This window comes from Nannobrachium achirus (assembly GCF_963921795.1).
Source record: "Nannobrachium achirus genome assembly, chromosome: 16".
Classification (NCBI taxonomy): Eukaryota; Metazoa; Chordata; class Actinopteri; order Myctophiformes; family Myctophidae; genus Nannobrachium; species Nannobrachium achirus.
This window is the reverse complement of record NC_137823.1, coordinates 57,386,011-57,401,390: the sequence shown is the minus strand read 5'-3', so window position 1 is coordinate 57,401,390 and position 15,380 is coordinate 57,386,011. Positions and strand designations below refer to the sequence as shown.

At 43.4% G+C, this 15,380-nt stretch overlaps 1 protein-coding gene across 1 annotated transcript; it reads right to left on the bottom strand.

The window, feature by feature from the left end:
• Positions 1–791: 791 nt before the first annotated feature.
• Positions 792–13,836, bottom strand: rcan2 (regulator of calcineurin 2; the record flags this gene model as incomplete). Its single annotated transcript, XM_080745051.1, has 4 exons — positions 792–940; positions 8,781–8,955; positions 10,299–10,472; positions 13,624–13,836. The coding sequence occupies 4 exons, from the start codon at positions 13,834–13,836 to the stop codon at positions 792–794; spliced, it is 711 nt and encodes a 236-aa protein (XP_080601177.1).
• Between the last annotated feature and the right edge of the window lie 1,544 nt (positions 13,837–15,380).

The window sequence follows — 15,380 nt, the reverse complement described above, 5'->3', positions numbered from 1 at the left end:
GGGTTGGTATGTTTATCTGTGTGTGTCCGGAGACCGGAGGAGCCACTTGACTCTCACCGCCAAATCTCTTGTGCACAGTGCCAGAAGTGCCTCCACAAATATTATTATACAAGCATTGGAATATTGCACCTGAATTTCCCCTTAGATGGCAGCAAACTCTCCAAAGTGGCCTGGGGTTCCCTAAATGTTGTTGGAGGTTATTCATTGTATTTATTAGTTAGTTATTAATTAGTTCATATTTCACCATTTTTAAGTAAATGACAAAAATGTCCATCAACTATCTTTCAGCGTTACTTGCTATTGACCTATCAACAAGTGACTCAATTTTGTTGAGACAGCACAAGACTATATGTCTGGTTTCAGGGCTATATCTAAGCCTAATCTCCTAATGATTGTTAACCTGTTGTCTGTTTTGGTCTGACCAAAGACACAGCAACCCTTTTGCATAATTCATATATACATCTTGATACAAACTGTGTTGAACTGTAGCTCCATACAAAGTGTTTTTTGAAGGGAGCCTATAGGCAAGAGTCACTTTAATCCAAAGTTGCATGTACCCATGTGGGCTATATACATTAAATGTCAAAACCAACCAGCTCTCCCTCTCCCTTCCCCCAACAGACTACGGCAGCCAAAGCAAGACAAACGCAGCTATACTTCCAGCCACCTGAAGATAAATGCTAAAACAACCCAACTAATCAACAGACTTTCTGTCAAACTTAAATTAAGTCAGCCCCTGTGTGTGCTAGATTGCTAGGGTAGGTAGGAGGCAGGTGGTGAAACGACACATTTCACTGAGACACAGGCAGGTCAGGACGTCGCGTCTGGATGATTCTGGGTTTGGGACAGCTCTGTGGGATCTCTTCCTGGTCCATGTCACACACCTGCACCACAACACTGGGCGTGGACTCTGTACCCGCGTGGAGCTCAAACCTCTCTCCTGCAGAAGGACAGGAAGGAAGGCAAACAGGGGGGGACATGCAGGTCAGACTTTAAACTACAATGATGTGTGAACATTTGTTGGGCATTACTGCTGTATTAATATTATTGTATTACCTAACAAGAGAGGTAAGGAAAGAGAGAGGGGAGACAGAAGGATGATGTGCAACTCTGGTCTTGTGCCAAATGTATTAAATAAAGATCGTTGAGGGGCAGCAGCTCCAGCAGAGAGCTCCAAACTTCCCTTTCCTGAGCAATATTATATTAGCAACTTCATCCTGGAGGATCCCGAGGCGTTCCCAGGCCAGTGTGGAGATGGAATCACCTCATCTAGACCTTGGTCTGCCCCTGGGTCTTCTCCCAGTGGGACATGCAGTTTATACTTAAAAACATCTGCTGCACAGTTGCTTATTTGATTGACACAACTTTCTACCTGGCCAAGGGACATTAGCATTTCTGTATGTATATGTTTGACCCAGCTGATTTGGTCACATTTCATATTAGCATTACTGTATGTATATTTTCAACCCAGCAGATTTGGTCAAATTTTCAGAAAACCCATAATAAATTCATGAAAAATAATAGAAACTTGGTGATTTTGTGTGTGTGTGTGTGTGTGTGTGTGTGTGTGTGTGTGTGTGTGTGTGTGTGTGTGTGTGTGTGTGTGTGTGTGTGTGTGTGTGTGTGTGTGACAAAGTAGTATTTGCTCTAATCAACCTAACCTATCTCAGAGAAATAAGACTTATAGACATTATTGGAAAGTCAAGACTGGCATGACATAAGTGTTCTTTACAAGTGTAAACTTTTGATTGCAACTGTATAAGTGCTTCTTCACTCTAGGGGGCACTATATTACCAAGAATCAACACAGTGTGCTTGCCATTGTGTGTTGTTGAGGCAACCTTTTTGGGCACATTTTGGGTGTAAGATCGTTTAGCCATTTTCTAAGGCTGATGTGATCACCAGACAGTGGAAATCAACATTGCTTTTAGGTCTTATTATAGGCTGCTTATTAGAATAATACAAGCATAGAGTAAGTCAATAAAAAACTTCACAAAGAATAAGTCAAAAATGGAATATGAATATTAAAGGCAATGGTTGATCACCTCAATAAACCAACCTGATCACCTGGTAGATCAAAAACATGTTGCCCTGTTGTATGTTATACTGTAGTAGACACACCAGGTGGGGCAGAAGTATTGAGCACACAGTAGTGCTTTAATGATAGTGATTGATTGTACAGCAATCGCTCAGTGCTTTAGTGAGAGTTGCTGATACTCTGGTGGCCAGGAGCCATACAAAGAGACTAGTTATTATTTGATTCAAACCCCAAAGCCTCAAAGCCCAATAATCCACACCAGGAAACTGAACAAGGGCAGAGATGTGGAACACAAGTCTCCAGCTGGATTCGGGACAGGGATGTTGCATTCATGAGGTCAAAGCACAAATCAGTCAGTTACTGGTGTACCCTACACCATTATTTAGTGCAGGAGTCTTCAACGTTTTCAGGCCAAGGACCCCTTAGTTGAGAGAGATGAAGCAGGGACCCCCACAACCCATGGATACCATATACTATAGTTTCATCATTTGACAGCACAATCATCAGTATATTTTGAATTCATGTCAATTTGTGTTTTCAGATATTTAACCACTTGAACCGTCAATACTTAATAAACTTGACCTTTCGCTCTGCTCTTTTTCCCCTCTACACCAAAGCTCTTTGCCAAAAATAGCCGATCTACAAGCTCACAATGTGAAGATTTGGAGGACCCCTGTAGTATCTCTGAGGACGGGGTCCCGGACCCCCTGTTGAAGACCCCTGATATAGTGTGTATACAGGGCAAGCGTGATCAGACATCTATAATAATCACTTGCAGAGTCAATTAAGTCAAATGACATCCTGTCTCTGTTAAAATATATATATATTTTTTTTCACGTTGTGAGCTTGTAGATTGGCTATTTCAACTCTCAATGTTCTTTTTTAAGTATAAAGATGTAAAATATGTCAGTAATTTCTTTGTATATTTAGGTTATGTGTCATATCTGCCATGTGTAACTACAAAGCTTAAAAGCCAAACAGAAATGTAATTGTCAACGACAAAGACACAACAATCGTTAATCGCAATTATTTGAGTGACAATTAATCGTCATGTAAAATGTCATAATCGTGACAGCCCTGTGTGTGTGTGTGTGTGTGTGTGTGTGTGTGTGTGTGTGTGTGTGTGTGTGTGTGTGTGTGTGTGTGTGTGTGTTCTACATGCCATTGTTTCCCCCTTCCTCCTCTTCCAGTCAGTTCTCTCTTTCCCATGCACCCCCCCCCCTCCAACCTTCCCCACCCTCTCTCTCTCTCTCTCTCTCTCTCTCTCTCTCTCTCTCTCTCTCTCATCCCTCCATCCCTCCATCCCTCCAGAGGGGGGCTTTACGATCTCCTCTGACGAGCGCCCACTGACGTCAATGCACCACTGGCTGACGTTCATGGTCACCCCGCCAGGGAGAGGTGACGGGGAGAGAGAGAGAGAGAGAGAGAGAGAGAGAGAGAGAGAGAGAGAGAGAGAGAGAGAGAGAGAGAGAGGGAGGGAGAAAAGGGGAAAGGGAGGTAGGGATGGATGGACAGAAAATGAGTGTGTGTAAGAAGGTTAGAAGAAAGACGGCATAAGACAGTGATTCTCAATCCCTCAAAGCTCAAAGCCTGGTAAGCTGTGAGCATATTTCAAGCCCCCGAATAATTGGCAAAAACGATATATTTTTTAAAGATATTGTTGGGTCTTTTCTGCCTGTATTGATTGTGACCGTCAGGTCCCAGTTACTATCAAAACCTCCACTGTCTGTCAGTCTGTCCGTCACAAGTCACATCACACTTTTCCCCTACTCATATCTCCGCCACCGTTGCCCCTATCCATGCCAAACTTTGTACACACACTCCTTGGCTGCCAAACCACATTTAATTTCTCACATGGCCCTCTTCTAGCGCCACCATGAGGCCGATTCTTGCAAAACACATTTTTGGACACTGCTCCTACAGATTTTGCCCTAATATCACGCAAAGCGAGTATCTGTCATGTCGTCAACATGGATCTGTCCCATTTCCCATATTCCCTCCTGATTGGCTACCATTGCCTTCAAAGGTTTGTGTGTGCGACCTGACCTGACGGTCGCTGATCTAAGGAGTAAGTAAGGATTCTTACTGGTTGATACACAGTGGAGGTAGACAGGAAAACAGGGAGAGCGACAAGCAGCAAAGGTCGTTGGGATGGGATTCAAACCCGCAACGCACTGTCAGGCATTAGAGCGGGCTCCCTTCAATTATTTCTTTAAAATCATTAATTTGTTTTTATTATGATACCGATAAATAGGAACTTAAAGTACAACACGTTAGTACCATTGATCCAAGCCACAACACAAAATGTGTTGTTGAAAACGCAGCCATTTGACCACTTAACATGGCAGCCTTTCGGGTGCATTTTCAACTAGAAAGGTGAAACTGGAAACTGAAAGTGTGATCGCTGACTCTAATGGGGAGCCAATCAGACAAGGGGGAAAAGGATGACATCAAGATATCAAGGTATCGTGATGTCTGATTGGCTGAAGGGTTACATGGGATGATGAGTAAGAATGCCGATAACAATAGTGTGTTGCCCTGTGGGGCGGGAGCTTGTCGCTGTTACTACATGTCATCTTTTCAACACCAGAGTCTAACCCTCACCCTAACCTTAACCTCCGTGGAGTGAGTCGCTAACCCTCCGGTCGAAATGATGGGCGTTCGCAAAAGCGAGATTTCCCCCTGTGGGGCAACCAAACTAACTAGAAAGATGCAATTCTGGGAAATTGCAAGTGTGGTTGCCCTGACACGAGTCACGAGGAATATGCTGGGAAATGTATTCAGTCTTATCATTTGTCCCTTTCATGCCCATATATGGATATCTCTGTATCGCTGATCTGTCAGTCCATGTCCCTATTTGAGCGGTGCTAACCATTCCATCCTTAGCCAGGGGGAGGCAGTATAGAGACCAGGATTACTGCATGTATTTTGTGAGGATACCTACCTACCTACCCTAGGACACACAGAGGAGAGAACACGCCCCCAGCGTCCCCAGCGGGGATTGATTGATGATTGATTGAAGGGGAGGAAGAGATGGAGAAATGGATGGGCATAACTAATGTGTTACATATGCCATGACACACACACACACACACACACACACACACACACACACACACACACACACACACACACACACACACACACACACACACACACACACACACACACACACACACACACACACGCATGTGGCACATTATAATTCAGATCACATGCACCTGGCTTTATCAGAGCTATTCTAGCCGTGACTGGTGAGGAGAGGCAGGGATCTGTGATGTCAGAGAGAGAGAGAAGGAGAGGGAGAGAGGAAAAGTGAAAGTACATTTTCAAGGAAAGACTCACACACACACACACACACACACACACACACACACACACACACACACACACACACACACACACACACACACACACACACACACACACACACACACACACACACACACACTTTGTGATGTCACAGGTGTCAAAGCTACGCTATGGGAAACATGGCATTAAGTTAAAGGTGATACACCATGCATTTAAAAAGTATTTATGTCATATTGTTTATGTCCCAAAAACGTTTTTCAAAAGGTTTGAGGCTAAATTACCACTCCTGAATAGAGAGCCTCTCATTTTTGAATGGCTCTCAGAGCATTTTCAGCTGCAGTACCACCTTTGGCCTGAACTGCGCCACCCCCCCCCCCCCCCCCCCCTCTTTTTGGAAAAAAAAAAAAAAATCTTCAAAAACAGCCGTTTATGACGTCACAAACGGCAGCAAATCTGGACAGCCTGTTTTGAGAACCTGTGGGATGCTTTTAACCTCCACCTTCCCAAAACCAGAGAAAGACACAACGGTCTGAAATGGGACTTTGTGAGGATAGAAGGTGCTAGTGGGACCCCAAAAAAAGGTTTTAAAATAGGAAAAGTGAATTTTCATGGTGTATCACCTTTAAGGAATCAATCTTAAATTCCAAGAGACAATTATGTGCCTGTAGTCAGCCAGCCCTACTAGAGGGCGATTGATACTTAGTTGTCTAAAATGGCTGATCTACAAGCTTACAAGTTACAGCGCAACGTGTTACTATCAAAACCTCCACCGGCTGTCAGTCAGTCTGTCTGTCTGTCTGTCTGTCTGTCTGTCTGTCAGTCTGCCAGTCTGTCAGTCCATCATACGTCACGTCACACTTTTGCCCTGCTCATATCTCCACCACCGTTGCCCCGATCCATGCCAAACTTTGCACACACACTCCTTGGCTGCCAAACCACAACCCATTTCTCACATGGCCCTCTTCTAGCACCCAAAGAAAAAATAAGGCACATCCTCTGTTGTTTTAACCTGACTGCTGCCAGATTGGTGGCAGGCGGTAAGCACTGCTGCCACCTATCTGGCGGCAGTCAGGTTACTGTTGTTTGGTGCTGAGCTGAAACTGCCAGAGCAGTATTAAAAAAAATAGGCATACTACACTATCCACATTACGGGTGGCCAACAAACAAGACAGGGTATACCTACTAGTGTTGTAGAATCCATCCAGATATCTGACTTCATGAGGCCAGTCTATGACATCAGTCATCTATATGATGTATGACTCCATATTTGGGCAAGGTCATTTCAGAACAACTTAACCGCCACTAATTACCTAAACAAAATGTGTGGAGTACCTAATTGGCCCTTTGGAAGACAGACAGACACACCAATAGACCCATTTCTAGACGGTTCGCCTCCTACAGAACCACGGCATAGAAAGTCCTTTCCCCGCGGGGGTCAGAAAAACAAACATTCTTTTCAGAGTGTGTGTCTCTCTCAGGGTCATCTTCTTTCTCAGAGTCAGACCCAACATAAACAGCTTGTAATCCCATGCGATTTGGTTCTGATAGGACCTGTGTTGTGTCAGGGGTGCAATCAGAATGATAAGCATTGTTTCCCTCTGCATTTTCCAAAGATTATTTTAACAGCAAAAGAAAAGGAGGGGAAAAAGAGAATGCATGTACTGTACTGTCAGTAATGTTATGCCTTCATGAAGAACATGGCATTTTCAGGCTTTGTGGCTATCAAATGCACAATGCCTCTTTAAAGAGAGCACTGTGTAGACAAAGGTTGTGAGATGCTTTCAACCCATAGACCTGAGGTAAATACTGTAGTATTTGATAGTTATAGTATAATATGATCAGCTGTCAGAACCTTCCTTAAACACCCAAAACTCCACACGTTCTCCCTTCTGGCTACCAAAATGTGGAACAAACTCCTCTTTGCAGTCAGAACTACATACCCACAAACCGCCTCGCGGTTTGTGCTTGTAGATCAGCTGTTTTCACTAGTTTAAATCATTTTTAAAATGATAAATAGAAAACAAACGGTTTTGGACATACAAGGTGTCCACCCGACAACGACGATATGTTACCCTCTGCCAATCGGCTATATTTGCTGAATATTCCCTATTATGACACGTTAACAGAAGATGACATCATGACATGCCCAGAATAGGGTCGCTAGGCTTCATGTGGTTAATAGTTGTCTCTGTATAAAGCTATTTTCATGATTTAAAGTGAGTGGCATGTTTTAGTGACTTTGTATTCCTCTGTGTGTAGTTGTGTTACATCATGGCTACACTCAGGGGAGTTCGGTGTTGCTATTATTACATAACACTGCAAAGTTCTGAGTTAATTTAACACTGATGGACCTTTATTTTGACCCTATCACTCAGGATCTTGTAGTGTAAAGAAGCTATTTTCCCGCAGCACGACAAGCCCTTAAACAGCCCAGTCTAGGGTTTGATTTAGGGTCTAGTACCACACACACACACACACACACACACACACACACACACACACACACACACACACACACACACACACACACACACACACACACACACACACACGCGCGTTTTCGAAATCCAAAATCCAAAAGCCAGGGAGAGAGAGGAAAGAGAGAGAGAGCAAGGGACTCAGAGCAACAGCTGCGAAAATCTGACAAAATCAACCCTGTTCCGAAAATAAATACGAAACGGGCGGCAGTGTGCAAACGTGATTGACATAACGTGAGGTTGATTTTTTTTATTCACGCACTCCGAAATTCAGTCCGATATTCGGCCCGAAAAACGCAGCAGTGTGCAAAGACCTTAAGTGCTCGTAGATCAGCTGGAGTGGATACAAACTGGGAGGCCTGACCAGACAGAGCAGGAGTTTGCTTTGAATGAACTTTTTACATGACTGACAAGCCCAAAATAGGGACGTCAGGTTGTATGTGGAAACCTGTCTACTAGAGCAGTGGTTTTCAACCTTTTCAGGCCGCGACCCCTCAAATAATCACATTTTAACTGGGGACCCCCCCCCCCCATCCTGATGAGCACTAAGAGTTGAGGTATTACATTTTGTATAACACGGTTTTATTGTATTGTGAAAATAGCCGATCTACATGCTAACAACATTTCTGCCTCTTTGGCCAATGTTTAATTTGTCATTTTAGAAGTATTAAAAAGTCTTTGAATTGTCACTTTAGAAATGTGCACATAGCCTCTATACACTTGAACTTGATGTTGGTTTGTTTGCTGTTGAGTGAGAAAACAATGTTGCACATTAAGTTAATCTGGGGACCCCCCAAAATAATTTGGGGACCCCCCTGGAGGTCCCGACCCACAGGTTGAGAACCACTGCACTAGAGCTGGGCTTCACAAACGTTTTATCTTCAGATACATTTGCTGTCTCCAAAACAAAACATCAGTGGAAAGAAAGGGCTGTTAAACAACCTGACGGCTTACCGGCTCCAGGCGAGGCCATGGCACAGAGCAGGTCATAGTTAATGAGGGGCGTGGCCTCGTCAATCTCCTGCCAGCCAATGGGAGGAGAGCCAGGTGAGGAGGAGATGAGGGAGTGTTTTGATGGCTGCGGCGGAGCCAAGTGTGGGCTGTCACCTTCTGATGCAAGGCTCTGGACCTGACAGGGGTGTTGTTACACAAGGAAATCACAACTTTTCATCAAATGTTCCCCAAAATAAATTAAATTCAAATTTTTAATAATTTCCATAAATACATATTTTAAAAAGTATTGAAAATAGCAGATCCACAAGCTCGCAACACGGCATGAAACGATGCGTTGTGAGCTTCTGTTATTTCCGCTAGTTTGGGTCTTTTGGGCGCTCATATAAATTAAAAATAAAAGATATATGTATTATTAAAACAAAGTCCCCCAATTATTTTTACACTATTGCAGCTTAGTTTAACTGTGCACTCCTTAAAGTGGCAGCAAGGGCTAGGTTGTAATAATATTGTAATGTATTGTTATCAAGTGGGTCTTGCACTACCAGTAAGACTCCCTAATCGGGAGATAAGCGACCGTAGGTCACTTATCTCCACAAATAGGGCAATTTTTTTTTGCCAAAATCTTCCTGATCCATGTTGATGACATGAGTGTAGACATACTGTGTAGTGATTTTCGTGATTTTAGGGCAAAATCTGTAGGAGCAGTGTCCAAAAATGTGTTTTTAAAAATCGGCCTGGAGGTGGCGCTATATGGGAGAGATTCATGTGGATGGGATGAGTGTAGACATACTGTGTACCGATTTGCGTGATTTTAGGGCAAAAATTGTAGGAGCAGTGTCCAAAAATGTGTTTTGCAAGAATCGGCCTCATGGTGGCGCTAGAAGAGGGCCATGTGAGAAATGAGGGGTGGGGTCTCCGCGCCGCCAAGGCGGACGAATAGGTACCGGCCCCGGCTGTCCCGGTCGCTCCAAGCCGGAGTTACGGCATTTTATGTGAGCTGCAGTGTAGGGGGTCCTCCACTGGGGGCGCCACCACTTTTGCATCCGTTCTGGAGCACCAGGAGTCGGTGGTCCCCGGGAATTCCCCGTGAGCAGCCCCGTTGGGGTGGTCATTTGGTCAGTTTAGCACATTTGGTCATTTTTTACATCTGGGGGTCCCCCAGGGACCTGGGGGTCCCTGGAGCTCCGGGGGTCCTTGGAGGTTGTAGTTTGGCAGGCAAGGAGCGTGTGTGCAAAATTTGGCATGGATCGGGGCAACGGTTGCGGAGATATGAGCAGGGCAATAGTGTGACGTGTGAGGTGTGACAGACAGACTGACTGACTGACTGACGGACTTACACTTTGTGCAGGGTTTGATAGTAAATGCGACCTACGGTCGCAATCACGCCTGTCACATGAAAATCAAATTCCTTGACTTATCTTGCGGGAAGCTTAACTTAAAACCTTTTTTGCCACTAATATATTGAATATGTTGGTGGCATCTCACAATGAATGCACTGGAAAAGGGTTTCCTGCTTACCTGTGCAAAATAGAGCTTGAGCCTCTTGCCTCTGAAGAAGGTCTCATGGAGCTCTATCCTGGCGCTGGCTGCTAGTTTGGGGTCAGTGAAGCTGATGCGAACGCGGCGGAAACTCCTGAACTGCTGGAACGTCACCTGAGAGTCATACACCAGGAACAAGGCCTCAAACAGCTCCTGAAAAACATGACAGATCCACATGCATGCATGAGCCTCCATCATAACTAGAATGTTAGATGGATTTCACAAACATGTGCATTGATGTCCAGCTTTGAGTGTTTGTCTATTCTGTTTGAGATTTTTATTGAGACTTGAGTGGCGCTGTGACAAAGTACCTGCCCACCACTGCGGAGTCTAGGGGTTCAAATCCAATACAGTGAATCCAGCTTTGGGGGCGGGGAAGCTGATATTTGTCATTGTACATTCTAATTGCCATAGTGGGGAGACAAAGATTAAATAATATTAAAAAGACCATCAGCTGCACTGGGTTGAGCTCAGAGTCAGAAGCACACATTTTGCTTTGGTATATTACAGCTGATACAATATTATCATAAAAATGTTGCAACAATGAAAACTAAGCATTATTCAAAAAACTGCATAATAACAAGTCAATATCACTCTAGATTTTAAGTGATATTTGGTTCAAAGTGTAGCAAAAGTGAAAACTAAGCATTCTTCTTCTTCTTCATTTTTTTTTTATAGAAATAGCAAGTTAGGTTCACTCTTATTTTGAATTTCTCTGACCGATAGTAAAACACTTACTTTCTTATGACGCATGCTCTTATTTTGAAGTGCCTACTCTCATTTGACTTGACACGAACATGCTAAGTCAAAGTCACGACAAATCACTGTCTGAGTTAAATTTCGCCCACATATTTAGTTATAAATAAATATATGGGTGTAATTGAACTCGCAAAAGGCAATGATATGTTATATATTCTACCTGGAATGGCCCAAAGCCAGTTATTTAACTTGTAGGAATGCACCCAACATAACACACTGATGGCAGGTGGTCAGAGACAGAGAGAGTAATAGAAGAGTATTTTTAGAAAGCTATGCAGCAGCAGGCAGCGATGCCCGCTTTGCTACTCTTGTCATTTATCCTCCTCTTCCTCGTTTCTCCCCATCTCATTGTCCATATTTGTAAAAGGAATGCGTCCTGTTCTCAAAATACACACACTTTGTTGCCTCTCATGGAAGCATTCCCAGAGCAAATCAAGTCCAAGGGAAAATGAACTTGACAGGGGTTGTTTTGGTTGAAGTGAAGTGGGATCCACATAGTAGAAACACAGCGTAATTCAAAATGAGCACACTAATGATAACATGTTTTGGACTAAAGCCTGCAGCATACCATAACTTTCAAACAGGTTACTATTTTGGGAATGTAATTTTTGGCAAAAATATAAAAAGTACTAGAATTGACAGAGTCAATTTTGACAAGTGTGCCTGCAGCTCGCTAAATGCGCGACCTTGTGCAGCGGTTCGGACCGTGAGACCGTCCGCCGAGTCGTCCGCGTTTCGTCGTGAGAGGGTCGGTCCCCGTGAAAAACGTGTTCTGGCACGAAACGGTTACGTTTCGCGCGTTTGTGACGCCCCCTAGGGGTCGAAGTGGAAATGCTTTTGGGGATTCGTTGAGTATGCCACCCGCGACCTGTGGTTGAAATTCAGTGTTGACTCGACCTATTGTTTGTGATTTATGGCTATCGTTTGCGAAACGGGCCCCTCCCGCTAACTTTGGAAGCGCGTTACGAGCGAACGGTATGGACTATCGAAATATCCCTTGACTATGTTTATCGCATGGCTTCATAGATCATGTGTACCGGTTTTTAAGACATTTGAAGAAAATATGTAGGAAAAAAAGAAAAAAGTGTGTTTTGGAGAAAATTCAAGATGGCGGAAAATCTATCCTGGCGCAAATGGGCGTGGCCTATATCGGGAGATGCGTCTTGACCCAAGGAATCCAGGGAAAAAATAATTTTAATTTTCCGACCTACGGTTCAACAGTTACAGGCCAAAACGTAAACTGGGCTGTTATAGCGCCACCATGAGGCCAAATTACACTATTATTTTTTATTTATTCCTTGAAATCATTATGAACCTCCTCTCCAAGTCTTGAAACTGTAGCCCCTATGGTTTGCGAGAGAAAAATAATTGAATGTGAGTTTTGCGATTCCCATTATAAGTCAATGGGGGAAAATTAATTCACTAATAAATTAATATCAATTAAACTATAGAACCTTTCTCTTAGCAACTTACTAGCACACGATTCCCGAGTAAGCCGGTCGATTTGACATATGGCGCGAGTGTGTGGTGCAAAAACTGTGGGAGGAGTAGGCGGACAAACTTTGGGGAAACCCGTGTGTGTGGGTGGCTTAAGTATGAGCGATAACAATAGTCTGCCCATGCTATGCATAGGCACACTTAATAAGTATAATATAAAATAGGGCTTAAGGCAGGGGTCTTCAACAGGGGGTCCGGGACCCCTAGGGGGTCCTCAGAGTTACTACAGGGGGTCCCTCAAATTGTTGTGTGATAAAAACTTTTTTATCTCCTTTTTAATATTAACCACTTGAACCCTAGTGTCCATATTCTGAGAACTTTAGACAAAAATAGCAGATCTACAAGCTCACAATGCCTGCGCTGCGAGGCATTGTGAGTTTGTAGGTCAGCTATTTTCGGCAAAGAGCTTTCGTGTAGAGGGGAAAAAGAGCAGACTAAGTACAGAGTGAAAGGTCTTTTTTTTAAGTATTGATGGTTCAAGTGCAAATATCTGAAAACACACATTGACATGAATCCAAAATACACTGATGATTGTGCTGTCAAACAATGAAACTATATGGAATCTATGAACAGGTTGTGGGAGTCCCTGCTTCATCTCTCTCTCAATTAAGGGGTCCTTGGACTGAAAACGTTGAAGACCCCTGGCTTAAGGGTTTAAGTGTGACGGGGTCTACACTGAGTATAAGAGCTACTTCACAGAACCTTTGAGCTATGGCCACCCATTCAGCCATGGGCAGTGATAGATGAATGGTAGAGAGGCTGTCTGGGAGACAGAAGGTCCCTGATTCGTCCCGGTCCCGGCTATGTATCCAAGTGTCACTGAGCAAGACAACTGTGTGAATGTCCCCTACATGGGACAACACAGGTCTCCATCAGTCATATGGAATCAGTAGTATCATCCACTACAGGTGGATGCCACCTCATCACAAATAGTAGATCTACAAGCTTGCAGCGTGGCACGAAGTGTATAAAATAACAGTTAAAGTGGTTAAAATATAAAATGACACAGCTTTCCCGGTTTCAATGGGTTAAGAAGACAAGACCAAACCTTGGCATTGTGCTCTTGGAACACGGACTGATCCACGTTGCAGGCGAACAGGGAGGTCGGCAGGTCGTTGAAGTCGGTGATCGGGTGGAGATTCTCGTCCTCAGGATCTCCCACAGTGCTTTGCAGAACCACAAGCTCCTCACTTCCCAGAAAGTAGACTCTTTGGTAGAATCTAGTTCCTCTCGGACAGAGAAAGAAATGCTCTTTCTTCATGCTAGGAAAGATGAGAGAGGGATATGAGCATAATTCTGTAATCATATCCTTTATGTATCCTTGTTGCATGTTAGATCATTCTTTTCCCCTAGTACAAGAGTCTTCAACCCCCTAGGGGGTCCTCAGAGTTACTACAGGGGGTTCTCCAAATCTTTGTGTGATAGAAACTTGTTTCTCCTTTTTTTTTATTAACCACTTGAACCCTATAGTGTCCTTACTTTAACGCTGCAAGGCATTGTGAGCTTGTAGATTAGCTATTTTTGGCAAAGAGGTTTGGTGTAGAGGGGGGAAAGAGCAGACTAAGTACAGAGTGAAAGGTCAAGTTGATTAAGTATTGACAGTTCAAGAGGTTAAATATCTGAAAATACAAACTGACATGAATCCAAAATACACTGATGATTGTGCTGTCAAACAACGAAACTATATGGAATCTATGAAAAGGTTGTGGGGGTCCCTGCTTCATCTCTCTCTCAGCTTAGTCTGGGATCACTTCACTTTTCGGGCTTGTAACCGGTCTGGAGCGGACACCACAAAACGTCTAAAATAATGCAGAGCGGTACACAGTATGTCTAGAGTCATTTCATCAACATGCATCTGTCCCATTTAGCGCCACCATCAGGCCGATTTTAGCAAAACACATTTTGGACACTGCTCCAAAAATACAACTCCCATCATGTCCCTTCTCTCTGACCTCAATGTCACGTCAGTCTCCCATCAGAAGTAGGCCTTTAGCAAGAAATGAAACACAACAAACTGGTTGAAAAATCCCAGTCTACTCAAGAGCTCTGCAGCCTCTACAAAGATGCCCTGCTGCAGCCTGCATGACTTTAGAATAGGCCTACTAGACTCAAACCTACCTGCCTAATCCCAGTGTCTTAATAGTTTAAAATAATAATCTACAAGCAATATTGCTATTCAATACTACATTTGACACACTTTCATTATGTGACACACTATAGCTCCTTTCGAACCTCTGAAAGGAGCTAAAGGACACATGCATGTCATTGACAGGATCATGTTGAAATGCACATTTTCTCATTAAGTGGTCTAAAAACATAGGCTTGCCAAGGCTAAAAGTTCATATACAAACAAGTTCTGCGGAAATTGTCACTCATAGGCTATTAGATAATAGATCTCTATAGGCCTATAGGAGTTCTTTATTTTCCAATTACATTCAGGTGTGTCCAGTCATAAAAGCAGTTGAAGGGAACTTTAAATTCAGATCAGTGAGTGAACCATTTTACTTTGCAATTTTGGGCTTGTTTAGGGTCCCCTTTTACAACATTAAATGACAAATAAAACAATATTATCAGCCTCGTTTGCATCTATAAGTGTTATTATTTCCCATTAAATGTGCTAAATAAAATAATAGGCCCAGCTGTATGTCACAATTAATGAACCATCACTTTCTATTAAAACAATAAATAGGCCTAAATGAACCAAAACTTAAAGTAATCTCTTCGCGAGGCCGTTAGCTTCCATACCATTCATGTGCCTTTTTTACATATCTACTGCATAGTACTGTGTTCTATTTGTCTGTCATT